Raw genomic sequence first — 22,461 nt, 5'->3', positions numbered from 1 at the left:
GGCCCCAGGCTCACCTGTAGTGGAAGGAGAGTCTTCAACCAGACCCACCTTCACCACCTGGGAGGGAGAAGAGACGCCGCATTAGATCCTCCTACCAAAGCCAGACGCGCTCTGATCAGCTGGAACCAGCAGCCGCCACTGAACATTGTTTGATCGTAGGCTTTAAAACTCTTTGCCGATCCCGAGCAGCCCGGATAGTTAAGAGATGTGAAAAAACCCAGTTGCAAACAATAAGTCAGGGGCACAGGAGACCTGCAGCTCTTCTCTGGGGATGCAGGCAAGGCCACCTGGAGGGTGGGAAGCACTTTCGTATCCTGATCTCATTTCTTCTAAGACCACTTGGGCAGGAGGCCGTCGTCTCATGTCAGAGAGAGGGGAGGACCGGGAGAAAGCCTCGGCAGACAGGAGCGGGGTGCGGCGGGGGCTTGGGGGGGCGCGTGTGCTGCACCAGGCCCAGCGAACATGCTGGAACACGCTGACATGCTGGGAGCAGGCCCCTCCTTTCCAGACTTCCTGGAATCTGGAGGAACACCAATGAGGAGGGGGTCCCCAGTACCGCCGCTCCCTCCCCGCAAGGCAGTGGTGTCCATTTCAGCTCCCCAGAGAATTTTAGATTCCTCTGAGAGAATTCTGGGAAGGACAGAGGGGGCCCTCCAGTGGCCAGCAAAGGGCACAGCTAGAGACAGACCAGGAAGGTCAGGACTGGGGCCTGAGGTGACAGGTGAATCCCAGCACCCGGCAGAGGCGCAGCAGGGCGGGGAGGTCACGGAAGCTGAGCCCCGGGGATGGCAGGGAGCAGGGGTCACACACAGACCAGAGCACAATGCTGCCATTCACTGAAATTTGTTCCCGATCCTCTACACATCCTGATTTTAATGCCCAGAAAGTAACACATCGATACTCTGAACTTCTGGACATGACTCCTCTCCCCTCGCTCCTCTGGCATTGCACGAGGCTGCCAGCTCCTTTGTTTGTTTGAATTTTTAATTTTTTCTCTCTCTCTGTCTTGCTGCGAGGCTGGAGTGGGCAGTGACCCCCAGCTCCGTGAAGATCCCACAGCTCCACAGAGATGTGGGTCAGACTGCCAGCCCCGGCTACGGGCCATGGCCTGGGCCTCCGACGGGGCTGTGGGAGCAGTCCCAGTGGCTAATGGGGACTGACTGGACCAGGCAGACGGGAGGCTTTACGGAGGATCCCCCCAGGATCAGGCCTCTCCCAAGATCTCTCGAGACGCCCAGGATCTGGGACGAACAGAGAACAGGGACAGTGGGAGCTGGGTCCCTCACCCGCACGTGCCCCATCTCCCCTAGAAGCTGGGAGGATCCTCAGGGAGACTGTAGGAAAAGATACCAGCTGATTTGGAAGAGAAACTCAATCGTCTCGCAAATGGAAATCAGAGTTCTCAACCATGCGTCTGTGTCGTGCTTTGGCCCCGGGAGGGCGTCGGCTCTGTCCCCTCTGGGCTCCCTCTCTTGGTCGGTCTCTGCCTTGTGGCCTAGCTACTGCCAAATGCAGCAAAGGCCGGTACCACCTGACACCAAAGATACCCAAGAGGTTTTCCTTTTATGTTCAAGATCCGTTCGTGTAGAGACTCTGCCTTGACTAAGCAGGAGGAGGAAAGGGCCTCTTCCGCTCGGTGTCCACCTGGCTCTGAAGGCTACCGACTCCTCGGACTTCTACGAATACCATCTATCGTTATCCCTGAGGCAGCTTTCTTTTCCCTGGAGCCTGTAGAACCAATGCCCTGGACATCACTCCCTAGGCCACGGCACCAAGTTCAGCGCCTGGTGTAATAAGCACGAGATACCCGCAGTGAGCTGGGGATGGTCCCTGATCGGGAAAGGACACTGAAAGGAACAGCTCGGCGCCTGTCCCAGCCCGGGGCTCCCTCACCTCGGCGCTGCTGACACTCGGGCCTGGATCACTCTCTGTCGGGGGCCTGTCCTGTGCCCTGCAGGATGGTAAGCACGTCCCTGGGCTCCACCCATGAGATGCCGGTACCACCCCCGTCCCCAGCTGTGACAGCCAAACTTGTCTCCAGACCAGACACTGCCAGATGTCCCCTGGGGGCAAAATCGCCTCCGGATGGGAACCGTTGTCTAGATGAGTCCTGTGTGTGTGTGTGTGTGTGTGTGCGGGCGTGCACGTGTGCACGCGCACGCGCAGGACAGGAAGGCCAGGAGAATGGGTGGGTGGGGAACGGAGAACAGGGGAGTTGTACTCACGCCAATGAAGGGGATAAACTTCTGATACGAGTCTTCATCAGGGCTGTTGGGAGAGACAGGAAAGCTTTACAGTTGGGGGGTGAGACTTCGTGGAGAGATGGGGACACAAGCTTTCCATGTTTTACTGTGGCTTTAAGGGAGTCCAGACACTACATAACATCTTCCCATGGCGCCTCAGGATGGCGCAAGGAGCCACCAAATGGAGGCAAAAGCTCCGATTCTGCACACGCTACCCCTGCCCCCGTGTCTGTACCGAGGGGCGCCCACACGGGTGGGGAGCCCAGGCAAGGAAGGGGACGCCTGGGGGGAGGCAGTAAAAAACACTCTCATATCCTCTTGAGTTCTTACCAAGGGAAATGGGGTGGGGAGAAGGAAAGTATGGAAAAGCAAAGGAGACCTAAGCTTTATCTAGCCCACCCAACCTGTTTTTAAGAAACCCCTCGGTCAACTTACAACTTGTGCCTGCAGGTCAGCATGGCTTCCGCCACGGGCAGCTGGTGCGTCACGCCCGCGCCGCTGATGTACTGCATCACCCGCCCGACCACGTCCAGGTGCTCTGCAGAGAAGCCAAGAGACAAACGCCGGCATTTCAGCAGGCGAGCCCGAAAACCCTCTCCGAGAGCCCCCTTCCTGAGTCCCGCCAGACGACCCCAGGAGCTGAGGCAGAGAAAGGGCTCTAAAGACCCGCTGGCTTGAACCTAAGGAATCATGGAGCAAAGAGCCGTCCTCCCATCCAATCTTCGTGCCGTCCTCCCCAGCCTGCCCCTTCCCAGGCTCGGCTTGCCCCCGCCTCCGTTTCTGCTTGCAGCGACCTTGGGACCACTGCAGCAGCCTGCCCTCCCCGTCCAACGTCTGCCTGGCACTCCCTGCAAGGCCCGTGGGAGCACTGACCACCTCCCGGCCCCGCAGAGCCCAAGCTTGCGCCCATCCCTGCCACCTCTCCTCTGTCTTTCAGGAAAAGACATGGTTGGTGGAGCGTTATTCATATTCCCTGCCCCCCTCACAGCCCCCCTCATTTCCAGCTGTGCAGAGCAAATGGCAGAGACTAAACACATCCAGAGTGGAAGGGCTGCGCTTAATAGGCCTCCTTTTAATAAGTACTGAAAAAAATGAACTCGCCACAGGGAGGAGAAGCATGCCACCCGACCCTGGCTCTCCGGAAATCAGGCCACATTCTGTCTCGGTCCCTTACGAGGGGCCGTTACCTGACACCGGGGGCTCTGAGCGGTTGAACAGATCTCTCCAGCCAGAATCAAGGAATGTACTGCTATACCTACTGTCGACGGAGCCCAAGTACTTGGCCACCGGGTGAGAACCTGGTAGGTGGAAACCAGACAAGGCGAGCTGGTGAGGGGGTGAATGATGGCCCAGCCTTCGGTCTCCCTGCCCGTCACTTCCTGGGACCCAGCGCCACCACCCCGCTTCAGGAGTGGGCCCTGCTGAGCCTTTACCGAGGGGAATGATGAGAAAGCGCATGTAGCCCAGCCAGTCGGAGGTCTTGCTGGCCAGCGACTTGACGAAGAAGCGGAGGATGGAACTCAGGTAGCTCTGGCTGCCCACCGCTGCCACCTTCACCGGCCTCGGCATGGAGGAGTTGCAGTTGCAGCTGGGAAGCAAGGGGAGAGGCACGGCCACGTCAGGCGGGCCTGCGTCCTGCTCAGAGGAAGGCCCCAAGCTCAGACTTCACTTGATCTCAACAGCCCACGGGAAAAAACAAACCAATAAACAAAATAATACAGAGAGAGGCAATAAACCACAGCGCTTTTGCAAAAAGAGAGAAACCCAGGATCAGAGAGGACAGGGAACTGTCTAGAAGGAAGGCAGAACTGGCTGAGGCTCACGGGGAGAAGACTCGGCAGTGCCCTGGGGTTGGCGGTGGGCATGAGCCCAGACACCCGGGAACGCCCGCAGCTCTTTCTCACGGCAGGTCCTGAGGAGGGAAGGCCCTGGCTCGGGGTGGTCGGAGGGACGGGAGTAAAAGGTCTTGTAAAACCCTGGGCTCTCTCTGCCCGGCCTTCTTCGTCATGGGCTTAAGAAGAGGACGAGGCAACTCAAGGTGTGGCAGGGGACCAGGCGGGGAGGCAGGCGGGCAGGAAGGTGACATTTTCACCCCGACCCTCTGGGGCCAGCAGGGGCATCAGAGCACCGCGGTCTGACGCTGCCCAACCGGGCACCAACTGCAAATTCTTGGTCTGGTGAGGCCGGGAGGTCCTCTCACTGCTTAGAAATCAGGGTGGGAGGATGAGGTCAGAGGGAACCCCCCAAGGGGCAGGAGAAGAGCCGAGGCCTTACTAGCGCTGAATACGGGTGAGCAGGGCGGACAGCACGGCCTGGACCTCCACCGTGGAGCACGTGCACACGACGGGCTTCCGCTGGTCCTGGAGCAGCTCTGCCACATACTGTGTGGGGTGGGGGAGGGAAAGGAGCAGGGACACAGGTGAGGCCACGCAGCAGGGGCACTGCCTCCCTGCAGGCCAAGAGGGCAGCGAGGCCCCCGTGCTCTGTCGTTCAGACCACAGCCGGGCAAAGGTCAGGCTTCTGGCAGCCAGTGAGGAGAAGGTGGGGCCGGACCCCGCGTAGATGGGCTCATGCGGAAGTGTGGGAAGACCTAGGGCACACTAGATTCTAACTCGGCCTCTGTCGCCCGCACGCTAGGTGGCGCCGGGATCTAACCGGGTGGACGGCGGGGGCGGGAGGGACAGGGGCTGCTGTTGCTGTGCCCCTTCTGAGCGGCCTTTGTGGAAACCAGGGCGCCTCTGGCGTCTCACAGCACTTGGTGCTCCCTGAGGCACCTCCCTTCCGTTATGCTGCCTGAGACACAGGGCCAGGAAGGCAGGCATGACAGGTGATGCCGCTGTTTGTTTAAAGCTGAGGAAACCGAGGTACAGAAAATTGGTGATTTAAGCCCCACAGGTGGGAAGACGATGGCACTGGGACTAGAGTCCAGAACTGTGGGCTGAGTTCGGCGTAGGGGGGCCTGAGAAAGGGGGGTGATTCCCTATTTCCCCACACCTTGCCTTTCAGATCTGTCTCTCGCTCCCCAGAATCTCTCCTCCACAGCCCTGCGACCTTTGACGCTTTACCTGGCCCTGCCAATCAGTGGTGTTCACAAGGATGACGTTTTCTGGGAGGGCGGCATCCGACACCAGGATCTGATTCAGTTGGTCATATACCACCTTCCTTGGAATCTACAAGGACAAGAGCGTCTGCTGGGCAGTCCCCAGGGAGCTGAGGGTAGGGCTGCGTGGTCTAGCGGGCTGAGAATTTCTCGGGCAGAGGTATTCAGAGAACAGCGACCAGGGACTTGCGCTGGAGACCCGGTACCCACCGGCCAGAGCGTAAGGGGAAGGAGGGGGATCAAGAACTAGCAAAGCGAGGCCTCAGAACACAGGCTGGTGCGCCAGGAGCACAGCTGGCCGTCCTGCCAGAGCAGGAAGGGCCCCGAAGGGTCATGAAGCAGGGCAGCAGGAGAGGAGGAGGAAGATGACAGCAGGCAGGTGCTCACAGGATGGAAAACGAGGGCAACAACAGGGAGAGAACTAATGAGAGCAGCAAGGAGGCTGTGTGGGGAGCCCGCCCGTCACAGGGAACAAAGGTATTTCAGGAACAGTGATTAAGAAGAAGGACAATACCTCGCCCCAGGCACCGGGCTATTCTAGTCCCGGGTTCATTTTCAGCTATAAGAGCGTCAGCTCAGGAAGCCACATGGACACAAACTTCCCTTCCAATGATATGTACCAGGGAAACGAACAGGCCTGCCGTCGACCGCGGGAGAGCAGGAGGTCTGTCGGGGGAGAATCCTTCCCCCGGAGACAGACCTTCAGAGGGAACAGGACTCCCGAGGGCCAGTTCCTTCTGCGCCTGCTCCAGCCACTCTTAGGTCTTTCAATCAAAACATTTTAATACGGTTGACGTGCCAGCTTGAAACCACTGTAATTGGCCCACAGCAGCACTAAGGGTATCAGAGCCCAGAGCAGACGTCCCGTGAGAGCCGATGGTTGCTGTCCCTAGAACCACTGTCCCCGCACAGTCTCCACTAAGGTCTGACGGGGGCAGAAAAAGCCAGTCTCCTGCCCCATCCCCCGCTCCCCACCAATTCCTCAGCAGTAGCAAATAACAAGCATGCTAGACTTCCCCCTTTAGGTGTGTCTTCAAGACTTTATGCAGAGCCGTTCAAAGTACTCCCCCCTCCTCTTCACCCAACCGCCCAAGGAGACAACGGAACAGAGACCAAGGTCCAGGGGCGCCCGACAGGCCGGGGTACCTGCGTGCTGTGGCCCAGGTCCGGGGACCGCTCGCTGTCAGAGCTGTTGGTTCTCTCGCTCAGGGGCTTGGAGAGCTGCCGCTCCTTCAGGGGAGTGCTCCTCTTCTGCCGGGGGGTGTGCACCCCGTCCACTTTGCTGCCACAGACGTGGAAGGAGGCGGTTAAACAGCCCCTGACCCAGAGCCATGGCCTGCCCCCTCTTCCTGAGGCCCCTCCTGCCGGGCCTCCCTCATTCTACCCGACGCTTTAGGAGCTTCTTCCAACCCTGAGTACCTGGGAGAGGCAGAGCCCTGGAGGTCCGTTTTACTGGACTTCATCGGAGTTTTGACTTTCTCTGGCACAACCAGACTTGCGCTCACGTCTCCAAACATGTCCTGGTCAGTGATTTCCTGCCACGGAGGAAAGGAAGCAGTGAGGGTTACTTCCCCTCGGTGACCACAGGAGCCTCGTGGTTCCTGCCGGGGCCCATGACCATCACGAGAAAGTCAGTCCCGCGCTCTCTTTTCCGGGAAGCACGGGGTTCTACAACTCCTACCCTACCCTACGAGGACGCCGTGACTGTTTAATTTAGCTGAGTGCACCCGCTGTGCCGGGCACCATCTCCTGCTATTCAATCTGTACCCTACATTTATGAACTGACAGCCCACAAACCTGGGCTGATGATCTAGCTTCTCTAGGTGGGAAGGAGAGTGTTTCACTCAGGAAGTGACATGACTGGAACTTCATTTAAAAAAAAAAAAAATTAATTAATTAATTTTTGGCTGCGTTGGGTCTTCGTTGCTGCACACGGGCTTTCTCTAGTTGCGGCGAGCGGGGGTTATTCTTCGTTGCGGTGCACGGGCTTCTCACTGCGGTGGCTTCTCTTGTTGTGGAGCACGGGCTCTAGGTGCACGGGCTTCAGTAGTTGTGGCTCGTGGGCTCAGTAGTTGTGGCACACGGGCTCAGCAGTTGTGGCTCGCGGGCTTTGGAGTGCAGGCTCAGTAGTTGTGGCACACGGGCTTAGTTGCTCCGCGGCGTGTGGGATCTTCCTGGACCAGGGCTTGAACCCGTGTCCCTTGCATCGGCAGGCGGATTCCCAACCACTGAGCCACCAGGGAAGCCCCTGGAACTTCATTCTGAAACGACCGCTGTGCAGTATGGGCCAAAGTGGACCGAGAGTGGAAGATGGGCTCCTAGGATTACGGGTGAACTACAGTAATGTCGAATCCAACCTAAGGCTTTGTCAGACACCAGATCCTTAATGCAGCATTACTTACTATAGGAAACATAAGCCTGAAACAATTCCTCCTCGACTCCATTCAGCTAGCAGCTCCCACTGTGAGGCGGATGCGCAGCCCACCCGCAGATGGTATTCGGTCAAGTTCTCTGCTCCCTCCCATCTGCCGGGTCGGCCCCCAGTCCCACCGGCTGAACTGTGGCAGAACCTGCGGGCCCAGGTCAGACGCCCTCCCTCCAGGTGAATGGCTCTGTCCTTCCCGGGCCCCACAGAGCCTCTGCGCCGGGTGTGCCGCGGCTGGCTTTCCTCCCGCAGGTGGATCCACGGTGTTCTCATTTTTGCACCTTCAGTGCTCAACACGTGTATGCGTGTGGAATTTCAACCTGTGCGTAATTAAATTGGGCACCCCAGCCGATCCAGCCCATGCGCCCCTGAGCAGCTCCAACAACTCTTAGCGGAAGGAGCTGACTAGGAATCACTTGGAGACTTAATGCTGCGGGCTGTCTGGCCACTGTAAAAGCAACCTGGAGGAAGGGATGGTTTTTCAGGGGAAGATACTGGTCATCGTCTCTGAGAAGTAAACGAGGGTGACAGATAGTGAGAAATTATCTAAATTAGCACTTGATCAGATCTAACTAAAGGGCAGAATGGGGACACTTCTGGTTTGCTAGTTTGGGGAAGAGCGTTATATTCCACGGGTAAGGATTCTGGGAGGAAGAGCAGGCAGGACATTCACAAGTCCACAGAGTTAGGCCAAAGTTTCAGGGTGGTCATCAGGGTCTTTTTGCCTGTATTTCTAAAGGTACCAAAGACTATTTTAAACAGGAGCCCGAACCATACATACCAGAGTGTCTGTTTCAGTCAAGCTGTCATCTTGATCTTTAATCCAAGCAGATTTGACTTTTTCTAAAGCAGCCAATTCCATCTGTAAAAATTATAATAATTAGTCATCATCAATCCAAATATCCACCACTCTAACTTGTTTTCTAGGTCCCTTGGAAGCTTAAAATACTTTCACTTAATCTGAAGACCTCATAAAATCTTCGGGACTTTCATCTTACAAGGAGCATATTTTTGTGAAAACTGAGCTTCAGAAAGGTCAGTTATTTTGCGATCATTAAATTAATAACACAGTGAGATGTGGAACCCAGAAATTCTGACTCTCACAAGACGTCACCAGGAAAGATAAGCTCAACGTTCAGATGGCATGGCTGCGGGATCCGTCAGTCTTAACCCTGGATTCGGTAAACACCCTTGCCCAGGAGGGGCACACAGGGCCTCTTCTGCTGTCAGAGCTGCTAAGAAGAAAGGGGAATCTCAGAGTTCACGTCTTTGATTTCGAGACTAAAAACATCCATGGTAGCCAAATGCTTTTTGCTTGGTAGAAACGTCTGGAAAACCCTCAAACAGAATATACTAAGCCATTTAAGTGTGAAATAATTCTCCCTTTGTCCCCAACTTTTATTAGCATTTCTCATAATAAAAATGTACTTTGCAAATACAGATACATAACCAGATTTTTCACACTTGCTAATGCTGCTTCTGGCTGTGCAGACACCAGTGTCAAAATCATAAGCAGTTGCGGGTTGTGGGTCTTAGCTATGGGGAAGGTCCTGGCCTCAGTGGGTCTCTGGTTCTTGTGGGGAACCAGGGAATCAGAAAGGATCAAGGATATCCCACCTCCTCCCAATGACCCAAAGCCTTTTCTCTGAGTAAATAACAGAGTACAGAGAAATGGCCCTAATAAGCTCAAGGGGCCACTCAGCAAACTAATGAACAAGGACCACAAAAGTAGGCCCATGTCATACGCTAAACCAGGGTTTCTCCACGTGGGCACCGCTGACATCTGGGGCGGGTCTTTCTTTGCTCAGGGGCATCTTGTGCAGGATTTGAGCTGCATCCCTGCCTCCACCCACTAGATGCCAGGAGCAGCCCCTTATCCCCTATCACCCCTGCTGTGAGAACCAAAAATGTCTCCAGTCCTCGTCAAATGTCCCTTGGGAGGCAAAATCACCCTTGGTTGAGGACCACTGCTCTGAGCCGTCTGCAAAACGAACCTAACACACTTTATCCAGACCCTGTGGCCCCTGAGGGTGAGACGGTTTGGCTCAGAGCCACGCACAGCAGGTTGCCTCCAGATTGCACCGCTAGCTCATTTACACATCGTCTGTATGAATAACCAATGTTAACAGAGTCCACAATCCCAGAGAACTCTTCATCAGACTTATGACTGAAGATGGTTTTACTCAATTTGGGATCTCAGCATGACAAATGAATTAAACACGTTTTAAAGAGGAGGAATCGGGGCGATAACACCATCCTACTGGAAGGCTCTCAGGCAGCAGCCCTGTGGTCCAGCCCTCCGACAGTAGAGCAGTGTTTCATGGCACAGCGCTGTGCTGAGATGTGCCGAGTGCTCTAAGGTGGACTCGGGGTGGGGCACCTGCGGGCTGTGCACTGACTCTTCTGGATGTTTCAGTCAGTCCCACCGGGAGCAAACTCCCGATTCTCCCAGTTCTTCTTCCTGCTTCTATAAATACTTCAGGCTTTTCTCACCCCAGCAGCGCAGTAGCTGTGTTGCCTAACTGTGTGGCTCCGAGGCAGATGTGGCAGTGCAAGGCGCTGTGCCTGGGGGCGACGCTGGCTGCTGCAGGGGGTGCACGTGCTCGTGTGTGTGTGTGTGTGTGTGTGTGCGCGCGCGCGCACGTGGAGGGGGCAGAGTGCGGTGGTACTTTAGACTCTCAGTTTTACGAAGTACTGGTCTCTAGCACCATGAGTTACAGTGCTGTGGAATTAGCAACTTTTAGCAGCAGGCAGTCCTGGCGGAAACTCTCCATCTCTTGGCCGCCCCAGCTGAAGCGCTGTCGGGGCCTACTGTTATCAGCTCCAAGAACCAAATTATGTTGCTACTGTGTGCTCAAGTCTTGGGAAAACTCAACTCTAATAGTTTGTATCAGCAGAAATTCCTTCTGGTTCTAGTGATAAAACTGAATCCTCTGAAATCTGGGGGACAAAAAGGAAGGTTAAGAAAAATGAACGAATAACAATGCTAGGAAATCAGGGAGGAGAGGACAAAAGCTGGGCGGCACGTGCATGCCTGCCTTGGATGCACCATCCCCGAATATTTTCCCTAACACGTTTAGAAGTTCTCTGTGCAAGAGCACAGCCTTGCTCTGTAGTTCCCAAAGTGTCTTTCATACTAAAGGATTCCAAAGTTCCACACCCACATCGAGACATATGGGGCTCTTCAAAATAGAAATATCACAGAGAACCAGCAAAGTCTGAAATCTGGCCAAGGGAACCAGAATTTGAAGAACTCACTAAAAAGACATCTAGAGTCTATCAATTTCAGGAGTCCAGACCGGAATGGCTCTCAGGGTCTATAATAACAATGGCGAAGCAGCTTACACTTACTGATGCTCCCCATGCCGTAAGTCAATCCAACCATCTATCAAGCGCCATGCTGGAGGCTTTAGCTGCATTCTCCCACTGGATCTTCACACTGCCTTGTAAGGCATGTCCTTTGTACATGCAATTTGTAGATGAGGACACGAAGTCTGGGTAACTGCCCAGATCACACTGTCAGTGGAGTGATGGCGTCAAGATTCAAACCCAGAAGTCTGACTCCAGAGCATGTGCTCTCAAACCAGCCCTACCCAGCCCCAAAGAAATGTTTGGCCTGAACAGGGATCCTTAGGCCATCACACTGTAAAGACTGATACTCCATTGACTTTTGAGCTAACTGGGCTCCTGGGCCAACACCCTTACCTCACAAATAAGGCACCTGAGGCCCAGAGCACCAAGGTGATTTTTCTCTTTAAATTTTGTAAGCCATGCAGCTGAGACTAAATGTAGAACCTACAAATTCTATCAACCCAGAAACAGCTTCATTAGTATAGAGTAGTTTCTCTTACTGATTTAGTAACGACGATCCCTAAAATTTATTGAGCGGTCACCATATGTTAGGTGTCATGCTTAGCATTTCTGAGGCATTAATCTCATTGAAAATTTGATTGCGTTGTGTTACAGTAGGGCCCTTGTTCTGCATTCCTAGGACACCGTAAGACAGTCCTCCCCTGGCCAGGTCCCAGGTTTCTCTCTAGAAGAGTCATCCGTTATATTTATACTTGCTATGGAATCTGGCTCCAGTGGCCAATGATCTGTCCACGTGGATAGTGATGATTCAGCAGGGCCATCCAGCAGCCCCCTGTGAGAAAGGGCAGCCCCAAGCCGCATCCTGAGCAGAACTAGTCAGGTAAGGCCTCCTCAGCCCCAGATCATATGAACCTGGGCTGGAAAGGCTGAGAGTGCCCGGTCTGCAAGTGGCGGGCCTGAGGTTTCTCTGTGGAGGGATTCTCGTTGGGGGTTGCCATTTCCCATCCCACATTTACTCGCCAAGGCCACGTGGTGCCGCTGTTCTAGGGCCGGATCACCCTGCTGCGCCTTCAGCAGGGAGAGGGATTAGGTGGACGACAGCGCCACCTGGTGGCAGCAGGCAGTCCAAGAGCTGACGGTCCGCAGACACCTGGGACTGGCGGCAGGCAGCCCTTCCATAGACAGCGCTTTTCAGGGGATGGAGAGCCTCACAGGCCTCAGGTCGTTTCCTCACAATTAATACCTACGTGCAGGGTGAGTTTTGTATTCCCTCTGTTAAAGCGGCAAGAGCAGGAGGACTTAAAGGATTGTTTTTTTGATCTACAGAGAAGACACTGGGCTTTCAAAGCAAACCGAAAACTGCACTAAAATCAGGCACGTCATCCTGCCTTTGGTCATACACAAGGGGGAGGGCAGCTTCCTAGGGCCCGAGGCGGGTAGAGCATCAACCCGGGCTTCTGCCCCTGCTCCACTGCTGGGGAGAGCCTTCCCAAATAGGGACAGAGCGTGGTCCCGGGGTGAGGCGGGGCTCTGGGGTGCTGCAGTAGACAGCTCCTTTTCCCTCTGGCTCGCCAGGCAAAATGGAAACCAGCCCACCGAGTTCTAAATTCTTCGAGGGCACTGCCCACTTTCTGAATAAAGCCCATATAATTTCTCCTGAACAGACCTTGGGGGCTTCCTGCCCCTTTGCATCCACCCTCTCCCCAGCCTGGATGCAGAATCGCCACCACTGGCCGGGTGCCACACTCCCAGCTACCGCATGACGGGCGTTGAGGGAGAGGTCTTGAGGCACTGCGGGTTCCTGCGTTGAGGGAAGGCGCCAGGTCATGGCGGGAACAGACCATAGAGAACACCCGCCTGGCCACAGCAATATCCTCAGCGCACTAAGAGCCCAGCAGGACTGAGATGACAACCGAGGTGGAAATGAGATGAGATGGCCCGTAGGTCCCAAATGAGCCAGGAGCAGAGGGCCCAGTGTTAAGCCCTGACTCTCCCCTGGTCCCGCTCCCGCACCCCACAGCCATTGGTCTTGCTCACAGGGCTGGTGGTGTCTTTGCCGAGGCTGCCCTTGCTGTTGAGGCTGCCGATCTCCGTCTGTGAGCTGGACTGCGACATCCCCTCAAAGAAGGGCCTGTGGCAAAGAAGCACAGCCTGGGTCAGTGGCCGCCAGGGCCCAGAACAGCAGCTCACGGACAGCCGGGCAGAGCTGGTGTTCAAGAAAGATCGACAACCCGGGCTTCGAGGATGCTGGCGAGGAAGGACACAGCAGAGGCTGGACCAGCAGGGACCTGGACCGAAGGACTTCAGGACAGTCCTATCGGGGCTTTTGTCGGTTAGACGCTAAAGCAGTGAGCTTTATCCAGACGGCAGGAGGTTCAGCAGGGGTGAGGAACCAAGATTCCCGGGTAATGGGGGTGGGGGTGAGAGAGGGGATACTAGGAGATTGCCATGGCCTAGAGAGACAATGTGACACAGGGGGTGCGGGCCTCACTTGAGCTTGGGCTTTGGCGTGCTAAGGATGCTCTCTGTCTCCTCCATCTCGGGACCACTGTCGCTGGGATTGTACATCTCCAGACTGTCATACAGCTCGTCCAAGTCTTCTTCCACTTCTCGTATCTGTTCCCGGGATACGTGTTCCAGCCCAAAGCCCACCTGTGGGAGAAAACAAAACCTTGGAGTCTGGGGCTACCCCTATTAACGACATGGCAGACGGGAAACTCCTTCCTCCTGGGCAGGCCCCACTGGCTTCCCTACCCAGTCCCCTTAAGGGACGTGCCATAGTTTCACGCTCATCAGGGTGGTCTTGGTGTCCTTTCTGTGATTTGATCCTGAGAGCAGGGACGTGGTGAGGCCACTGTCCCCTCTCAGAGCCTCCCTAGTGCTCCCCACTAGTACCCGGCGTCAGGAAGAAGAGCGGGGCTGAGACGGTACTTCTCCGGAGGAACAGGCGCAGGGAAACCCAGACGCCTGGGGCCCTGGCGGGCTCATGCTGGCCTCCTCTAGAGCCCGCAGGGGACAATCTCCATCCCTGCCTCAGTCCACTGAGAAGAGAGCCCATGAAAACTGGCTCCAGGCCTGCCGGAGCCCCGGGAAGGCACTGCTTCTCTTAGCGGCCAGTTCCTGACGCCATGGAGGAGGCTCCCACCTCACAGGCTGCTATTCGCGATGCTCCCCTCGGGGCAGGAGGGAAAACTGAACAGTGGCAACTGGATCTGTGCTGGACACCCCACACCCGAAAGCTGGGCAGAAGCATGTGCCCCTGCTCCGAATACCATGGAACCTTGGGTGCTACATGTAAATCTTTCCTTCTCTTTTCAAGTAGCGGAAAGCCCTCCTTTAGCTACCCCCTCACTTGGGGTTCCTGGAATCTTGACTCCAGATTGTGCCCCAGGAACAAGGGTGAAACTCCGGGAATTCTACTCACCATCCAGCTTGGGAGTAAGGGGTCGTACCTCGTCTGAAACTTTAAACCGCTTCAGGAGGGCCACAAACTTCTGTTTGATGTTAGGTTGCTGTAGGGACAAAGCCACAGTGGTCCTCAGCCAGCAGCCCCCTGTGGACGGCGATCACTTCCGGCAGAGTCATCGAGGACCCACTTTGGTAAAGAACCGGGGCCACACCTCCACCCCAGTAACTCCCCATGGTCACCTCCCGCTCATCCCTTTCTCCAGAACTTCAGAACCACGGTGCTGACCGGTGAGCGCCACCTGTATACACACAGGCTCCTCAAACTCGATGTTTCCAAAACGGAGCTCACCCTCTGCTCTGTGCCTTCCCCCTCCTGGTCGCCCAGGCACCGAGGAGTCACCGAATCTGCACCCGGAGCCTCCCCCGACCCCCGGCCCAGGGGTGCTGGCTCCTACCCTCTTGTCCACCCGAAACCCCACCGCTTCCATCCGGCCTCCTTCCTCGCCCCTGTCTGCGGCCACCGACCACCCTCAACGAGCTCCTCTCTCCCACTCCCAGTCTCATGCCCTCCAGAGTCCACTGTGACTGTTCCACATGCAGATCTCACCTCATCACTCCCCAGATGCAAGGCCTTCACCGGCCCCAGAGCCTCAAGAACTTCAGTGTCACCCTGTGTCTGCTGAGCGCTGGCTCTGCCTGACCCTGGCCTCACCCACCACCCAACCCCTCACACCCCACTTAGGTGGGAACTAACTGCTCACGTACGACGTGGCACCCCTCTGGGCCATTTACATGGTAACTTCTGCCTTGACTAAACATCCTCCCCAGATCCACTTGGCGAAGTTCTATTTACTCTTAGAAAACCCATCTCCCGGCATCTTGCCCGCGAAGCTGTCCTGCTCAGAGCCGGTCACTTTCCCCTTAGGGCCATCGCTGACCCTGACGCAGAGCTCGTCTGGCGCCCGCCCTACGGGGTTACGGTCACTTGTGTAGATGTGTCCGTGTCACTGGACACGGTGAGCTCCCTGACGGCATGGACCGGGCCTTCCTTATCTCTACGTGTCCGACCCCAGGCACGGCGACTAGCTTGTGGCCCTCAGCACCCTCCTGACTGGATGACAGACTCACCGCCTGGGGATGGGGGAGACTAACTTGTGGGTGAGACTGAGCTGGGCCTTCAAGAAAGGGCGGGGCTCCCCAAGGTGGAAGGGCACCCACAGCAGAGGAGGAACGGGAGCCACAGCGACCGAGACGCAGAAGGCGGTTCAGAGAACGCCGAGTCAATTAACACGTCTAGAACAAAGTGCTCTTGGTAGGGAGAGAAGGATTCGTGTGCACGGGAGACAGGAGCGAAAGGACAATTACTCTGGAAATCTGATTGGAAAGTGCCTGCAGTTAACACAAAAAATAAAAACACCTTTCAGGGAGTGGGTGTCAAAGGAGCACCGAGCTCTGGTCGTCTAACCTGTGAAGCTACGGAGGCGAGCACAGGAAGAGGCGACTTATAGAGCTCCAGGGGCACCTTTGGCAAGAAAACGGGGCCTCTTTGTGGTTACAGCACAGGAAAAAGAAAAACTTAGCAGGAGGAGCCACAACGGAGAGCGACCTCCAGCCTCTCCCATCCTCAGAGCACAGGGTGGGGCTGGAGGCCAGGATGGGCCTTACCCGGCCTAGGAGCGCCAATCGCGGATTAGAGGCCTGAGGACGATGACACAGTTCACACGCGCTCTAGTCATCGTCCAGTGGGGGAATCAAGGCCTCAGCCTTGAGGGTTTATTATACACTGAAGCCCAGGGATACCCAAGGGTGCCTGGAGGGAGGACAGCGTGTTTCACGGTGGACCAGGCTCAGATACGACACGTTTGGAAGGTCTGGCCTCCACTTATTTCACTCCTGAAGGTGACGGGAATCTCTGCTCTTGGGGTCCCTGGGCTGCTCTGCGCTAGAGAGAATCAGGCTGCCTCTGGGGACAAATGAAACTGTGAACTTCTCTTCCAAAAAGCTCCTGGCACTTTTGACTCCCCCGCACTCTGGCACGGGAACCCCAGAAGAGGTTAAAGTTAACCTAGAAATTCAGGTATTAAGCATCTCAGTCCAGGACTCTAATTTCACCAGAAGTAGTGACTCTTGAGGAGATCGCATGCAGGAGACGCAATCCAAAGGCCTCTGGTCTCTAAGGTTCTGGATCCATTAAGGCAGGCACTGTATCAAGCCCCCAGTTCCAAGCACTAGCCTACTACTTCTGGGTAAGTTCAACAAATGATTCCAAATGGAGATGCTCCTAGAGAGGACTGGACTTATCTATGCAGCGGACAGTACGAAACCCGAAGTAATCACCCGGAGAAGGGAGGGAGGGTGCCCGAGGGGTTCTGCTCCCCGAGGAAGCATCTGTTCCAAAGTCTACAACAAGGTTTCTCAACCTTTCTTCTATCCTAAGATAACCCGAAGAATATAACACACTCCTATCAGGAACGCTGGTTCTCTGCAACAGTGATGCTTAATTAGCTGGTGGTGGAGGTGGAGGCACCGAGGGGTGTATCATAGCCTTGAGGGCATGGCCCTGGGCAGATGTTAAAAAGCCCCCAGGAAGTCTGAATACACCACTCCCATCCTACCCCCAGATTGAAAATCTCTGCTAAAACATTCCCCGGACCCTGGAGGCTCACCCTTGTGATGGCAGACGTTGAGGTTAGTTTCCTCCGGGTCTTCTTTACTTTCCGAAGATCCTCATCTTCATAGAACAGGTCCTAAGTGGGTAGGGGGATGGACTGAGGTTGGGAAACCCTAGGAGGGTCTGTAACTGCTTCTCGGCCGCTTTATTGAGGGGCTGTGGAAAGTTACCTGCCCGTGCAGTGGGTCATCACTGCCTTCCTGTTCCGATGAGAAACTCTCCTCCTCTTCCTCAGAATAGTTGTCAATATCAGGAGAACGGTCTGGAAACAGACACCTTGATAAGATGACCTCGCAAGGGGAAGATCTGGTCTAAGAGGCTTTGGCTGGCTGGAATCATGCTCTCCTCAAGTGGAACTGCAGCTGGGGTGGAGGAGAGGGCCCCGACCCCCTTTCATTTCCAGGGAGCTCTAAGCTCCTCTTTCCTAGGAACGTGTTAGGCTTTCCTGGGATGGAGATCAGGTGATGGGGAGGGCTTCCCAACACCGCACACGTCTTACCGGACAGCTTGGACTTGATTCCTTCATGGTCAATGGGCTGGCTGGACAGGGAGTAGATCTTTATTTCTGCCACAGGCACGGAGACATCCTTCACGTTGCTGTGCAGGCCGAGTACCAGGGCGCCTTCGTTCGGGTGCTGCATCACCTATGAGCACGGGCGGCCACGGACACACCTCACTACGGACAGTGCCGCGGAGCAGCCCGTTTTCACAAAGCCCAACGGACAGGCGAGCCACTGGGAACGGCGTTCTGCTAACACATTCTCTTTTTCACTATCTTCCAGATTCACGCCTACTGTTCTCCTATTGCCTGTCTCGCTTTACCTTTTTTTTTTTTTTTTCCTTTTTGGCCATGCCACGCGGCTTGTGAGATCTTAGTTCCCCCACCAGGGACTGAACCAGGGCCCACGCAGTGAAAGCGCGGAGTCCCAACCACTGGACCGCCAGGGAAGTCCCCAGTCTCACTTTAAAACTACCTCCAGAAGTGTCAGCCACGGGTCGGGCCACGTGCTTAGAGATAAAAATCAAGGCCTGAGATTGAAAATGACTGCTAATCTCTAGGACTGCATTTTAGTTTAAGTCTTTCACAGAGAAACTAGCTCTCCAGGCTGCGTGAGGCCGGCCTGCAGACCGTGGCCACCTGTGCCTGGCAATAAGGGCACCCTTATAAGGGCACACAGCTGGCAAAACGTGCCACCCACATACTTCACTCCCCCCAGGCCCTCGTTCTGATACAAAACATGAAGAGGACAGGAAGATGGGCTGGGACTATCTCACCTTTTACTATGGCCACAAAATTTTTCTTACTTAATGTTCTAAAACACAGAAATAGGTTTTGAAATTGATTTGTGGCCCCTTTCCTCTTCCCCTTGGTCAGGGCTGAGAAGATTCACCAGGCATACAGGGAAGTCGCACAAGTGAGCAAACATACTGAGAAGGGAATTAGAAACATGAAAAGGAGAAAGGCTAGAGGAGCCCCAAAGGTGCTGACTGGAATTGACTGGAATGTGAGCTCATGATCAGATAGATACAGATGTGGAAGCAGATATGATGTGTATGTATATACACGTGCATATGCATATGTATACATGTATTTCCTAGCTCCGTCTGCTGAGAGGGAGGAGAGGCAATGATACCCCAGCTGGGAAAACGAGCACCTCTAGCATCCAGATCTTGGTTTCTAAATACCATTCTCCACTAAAAGGAACCGGGGCTCTTTGGAGGATCAGTTCATTCTGAGGCTGGCTCAGGGAAAGTACATGATGAGCCTGTAATATTTTGTACTAGAAAGTGAAGAAGCATGTAAAGAACGATGAGGCACGTAAAAAAGGATACAGGAATCAGCTTGAAGGGGCTCTACTGGCCAAATGCGAGATAATTTGAGCATCAAAATAAATAATGATAGTAGCAGACTAAACCCCACTGAATTAAACAGGAATCTACAGATCCATAACTGATACAAAGAAATGAATCAATCAGTAAATGGGGAAGAAGGGAAAGCTGTATCTTACAGCAGACGGCCAACTAATAAATAGAGAAGGAACGGTGGGATTGGAAATCCACTGTCTGGCAAACATCAAAGTAATGACTGATTCCAGCAAGAATCATTAATAGAGGCTAAAACTACTTGGTGAAGATATGAGGAGAAAAGAGACTGTTATATAATCTCAAAACATCTCCTCCCTATAAAATGTTTTTTTTCCATTGGTAAGAACAAACTATGTATTAATTAACTTTATACTGGAAATCCTGGCACACACCATCTTAAATTAACCAAGCGATAAGTTAGCCTCACCAGTAAAGGAACAAATCAACACAGAGTGCTGCCTGCATTACTGCTGCAGTAATTCTGCCAAAAACGTAGAAGCTGAATGCAATCATCAGAAAACATCAGACAAACCTGAACTGAGGCACATTCAATAAAGAGCCTGTACTCTTAAAAAATGTCAAGGGCATGAAAGACAAGGAAAATCCGAGGGACTGCAGGTCGAGGGAGACTAATGAGACGAGAGCTAAGTGCAGCCCGTAATCCCAGATGAAACCCTGGGCCTGCAAAGGACATCCCTGAGTCGCTTGGCATGACCTGGGTGGGGACTGCGGGTTAGATGGCAACCCTGTGTCGGTGCTAATGTCCTGATCTTCATGGTAGACACAGTACGTATTAACCATGTGTGATGGGGCACCAGCTTACTCTCGGTGGTTCAGAAAAGAAAACAACATGCATAACGTGTATGTAGGAGAGAATAATAAGGCAGATGTGTTAACACTGAAGAATCTGGGTGAAGGGTAGATGGGGATTCTTTATACTATTCTTACAACTTTTCTCTAAGTTTGACATTTTTTTAAAAGTTAAAGAAAAAACTTTTCATGAGGGAGAAAGTTCTCGATAAAAAGAAGTGCATCCTGAATTTCCAATAAAAGAATTAATTTGTAACACAGAATAAAACACCCAAACAGCAGGCTGGGAAAATCACTGGCTGGGCTGGTGTCTCTCGTAGGCTCCGAAAGGCTGACTGTCCAGAGGCCGCCCTCTCTCACCTCTGCCATGTTGATGAGCCCCACGGCCAGGGTCTTATAGCCCAGGATGGTCCGGTTCTTGTAACGCTTTCTCCTCTGCAACATGATCTGCAGCTTGTTGGCATCTCGCTTCAGGAAATGAGGGTACTGCCGAGCACAAAACAGAGCCGAGCACAGTTAATCAGCAACTGGGTCCTCGGTGGGTCTTGGTGCTGCGAGAGGACGTGCCACCTTCCTGTGCTTCACTGGCTCCCAGCTGCACGAGGGGGTGACAGGGGCGAGGGGAGCGCCTGGCTTCCACTCCGCAGTGGGGTGGTCCACACACGCTCAGAAAACAGCCTCCTTCCTTGCCAGATAATCAGGTGTCCGTGCAATGCAACCTGGGGTATTGGCGTTATGCGGAGAGACAGACATACTAGGACGGATAAGGAGGAGAAGGGAAGGGATGGAGGTTGCAGTATGGGGGCAAAACAAGACTGAAGCATCCGCCTCTGCTGGGGGGCATGGCGTGGATTACTAAGTAGAGGCGACGGGGCCGAGTGTGGTGGGATGGTGGGGTTAACAGCTCTGTCTGAGGAAAAGGGGAAGAAGAATGAGAGGCAAAGCATTACATACAGGATGGATAAACAGCAAGGTCCCACTGTAGAGCACAGGGAACTATATTCAATAGCCTGTGATAAACCATGATGGAAAAGAATATGAATGTATACACACACACATATATATATATGTATAACTGAATCACTTTGCTGTACAGCAGAAATTAACACATTTTATTTTATTTTTTAGTGCTTTTCATTTATTTATTTATTTACTTCACATCTTTATTGGAGTATAAATGCTTTACAATGTTGTGTTAGTTCCTGCTGTACAACATAGTGAATCAGCTATATGTATACATATATCCCCATATCCCCTCCCTCTTGAGCCTCTCCCCCACCCTCCCTATCCCATCCCTCTAGGTCGTCACAAAGCATTGAGATGATCTCCTTGCGCAATGCAGCAGCTTAGCACAACATTTCAAATCAACTATACTGCAATTAAAAAAAAAGACAAAACAAAGAACGATTTGTGGTGTACTTTTCAGCAGCCCATCTGGGCCTCGGCGCCCTTGCTGTGGCTGTCTGAGTGATTGCTCTGGTCCTCCAGGCCGGCCACAGAAGCTCTAGGTGACTTCAAATCATTGGGCTATGGCTGTTCTTGGATAAAACAGTCTCCAGATTAGAGGACTGTTCGGGATTAGGCTGGACATGGCATATTAATGACCTAAGACTGAGCAGGTTCTCACCTGGAGGGAGAAGGTTAACTGGAGCTCTGTTTCCACCAATCCACTGGCTGGAAGGATGATCTCGTTGGAGCGAAGAATCCTTTTTGAACCCTGAAACCAAGAAAAAATAGGTCAAGGCTGTATCACCAAAAATCAGACCAAAAGAAATACTGTTTGCAAACAACATCTAAACTCTACAAAGATTCTTACCAGTTCAAGTATTCCATCAGTCTTTTTGTTGTACTTGATCAAAATCAAGCCACTACCATAGATATGATTTTACATGTATTATGCTGTCCGTTTGCAAAGGGTTTTCACATGAAAATGATTTGTTATTGCATCTGAGTTCTCCTCTCCCACCGCTCCTGAGGGAGAGGCAGTGGTGTTGTACCCCAAGGCGCGGCAGTTCTCCCCATGGCACCTCAGTCGCCCTCCTCCCGTCTAACTGACACTTCGGCCACGCTGTCCTGTCTCTGGGCATTTCCACATGCTGCTTTCTCTTCTTGGATATTCTTTCATGCTTCTGTACACAGCTAACCAACTCACCTTCCCAGTCTCAGCTTCGATATAATTTTTTTCCAGAAACTCTTCCTTTCAGTGCAGCTCCCCCTGCCCCCGCTCCCCCTGCCGTGCCCCCCGGCACCCCCGCTCCGCCAAACCTAATGCTGGGTTAAACACCATAGTGTTTTTAGCTCTTAAAAATAAAGCTGGGCTAAACTGTTCCTCAATGTAAAAAGAGATCAGCAGGAGAGCTTGAGGAACGCCAGTATATTTATAAAAATTACTTTAAAAAAAATTGAGTTTAATTTAACACAGTGAAGTGCCCCTATCTCCAGTATACAGATCGATGAGTTGGTAAATGTATATACCCGTGTAACCCACATCTCTATCAAGATGTAGAGCATTTTTATTACTCTGGAAAAATCCCTTGTGATGCCTCCCAGTCAATCCTGCACTCCTGTCTCAGAGGAAAGCACGGTTCCGAGGTCTTTCACCATAGGTCAGTTTTTCCTGTTCTAA

General features: G+C 53.5%; 1 protein-coding gene across 3 annotated transcripts in view; it reads right to left on the bottom strand.

Moving 5' to 3' along the window:
- Positions 1 to 22,461, bottom strand: part of PACS1 (phosphofurin acidic cluster sorting protein 1) — a 130,987-nt gene that overhangs the window by 5,793 nt on the left and 102,733 nt on the right. For 2 of the 3 annotated variants that reach the window (XM_036860113.1, XM_036860114.1), the window contains exons 3-20: positions 21,463 to 21,552; positions 20,196 to 20,321; positions 17,659 to 17,803; positions 17,330 to 17,421; positions 17,155 to 17,235; positions 14,533 to 14,592; positions 13,572 to 13,732; positions 13,118 to 13,211; positions 8,550 to 8,630; positions 6,763 to 6,878; positions 6,490 to 6,625; positions 5,309 to 5,413; positions 4,518 to 4,624; positions 3,677 to 3,831; positions 3,431 to 3,541; positions 2,679 to 2,781; positions 2,226 to 2,268; positions 15 to 57 (exon numbers count right to left, since the gene is read on the bottom strand). In XM_036860113.1, coding sequence (XP_036716008.1) covers positions 15 to 57; positions 2,226 to 2,268; positions 2,679 to 2,781; positions 3,431 to 3,541; positions 3,677 to 3,831; positions 4,518 to 4,624; positions 5,309 to 5,413; positions 6,490 to 6,625; positions 6,763 to 6,878; positions 8,550 to 8,630; positions 13,118 to 13,211; positions 13,572 to 13,732; positions 14,533 to 14,592; positions 17,155 to 17,235; positions 17,330 to 17,421; positions 17,659 to 17,803; positions 20,196 to 20,321; positions 21,463 to 21,552 — 1,849 coding nt within the window. The other variant, XM_036860115.1, reaches the window with a different exon arrangement.

The sequence above is a fragment of the Balaenoptera musculus genome, chromosome 8 (assembly GCF_009873245.2).
Source record: "Balaenoptera musculus isolate JJ_BM4_2016_0621 chromosome 8, mBalMus1.pri.v3, whole genome shotgun sequence".
Lineage (NCBI taxonomy): Eukaryota > Metazoa > Chordata > Mammalia > Artiodactyla > Balaenopteridae > Balaenoptera > Balaenoptera musculus.
Note: the sequence above shows the minus strand (reverse complement) of the source record. Positions and strands in the feature narration are given on the sequence as shown.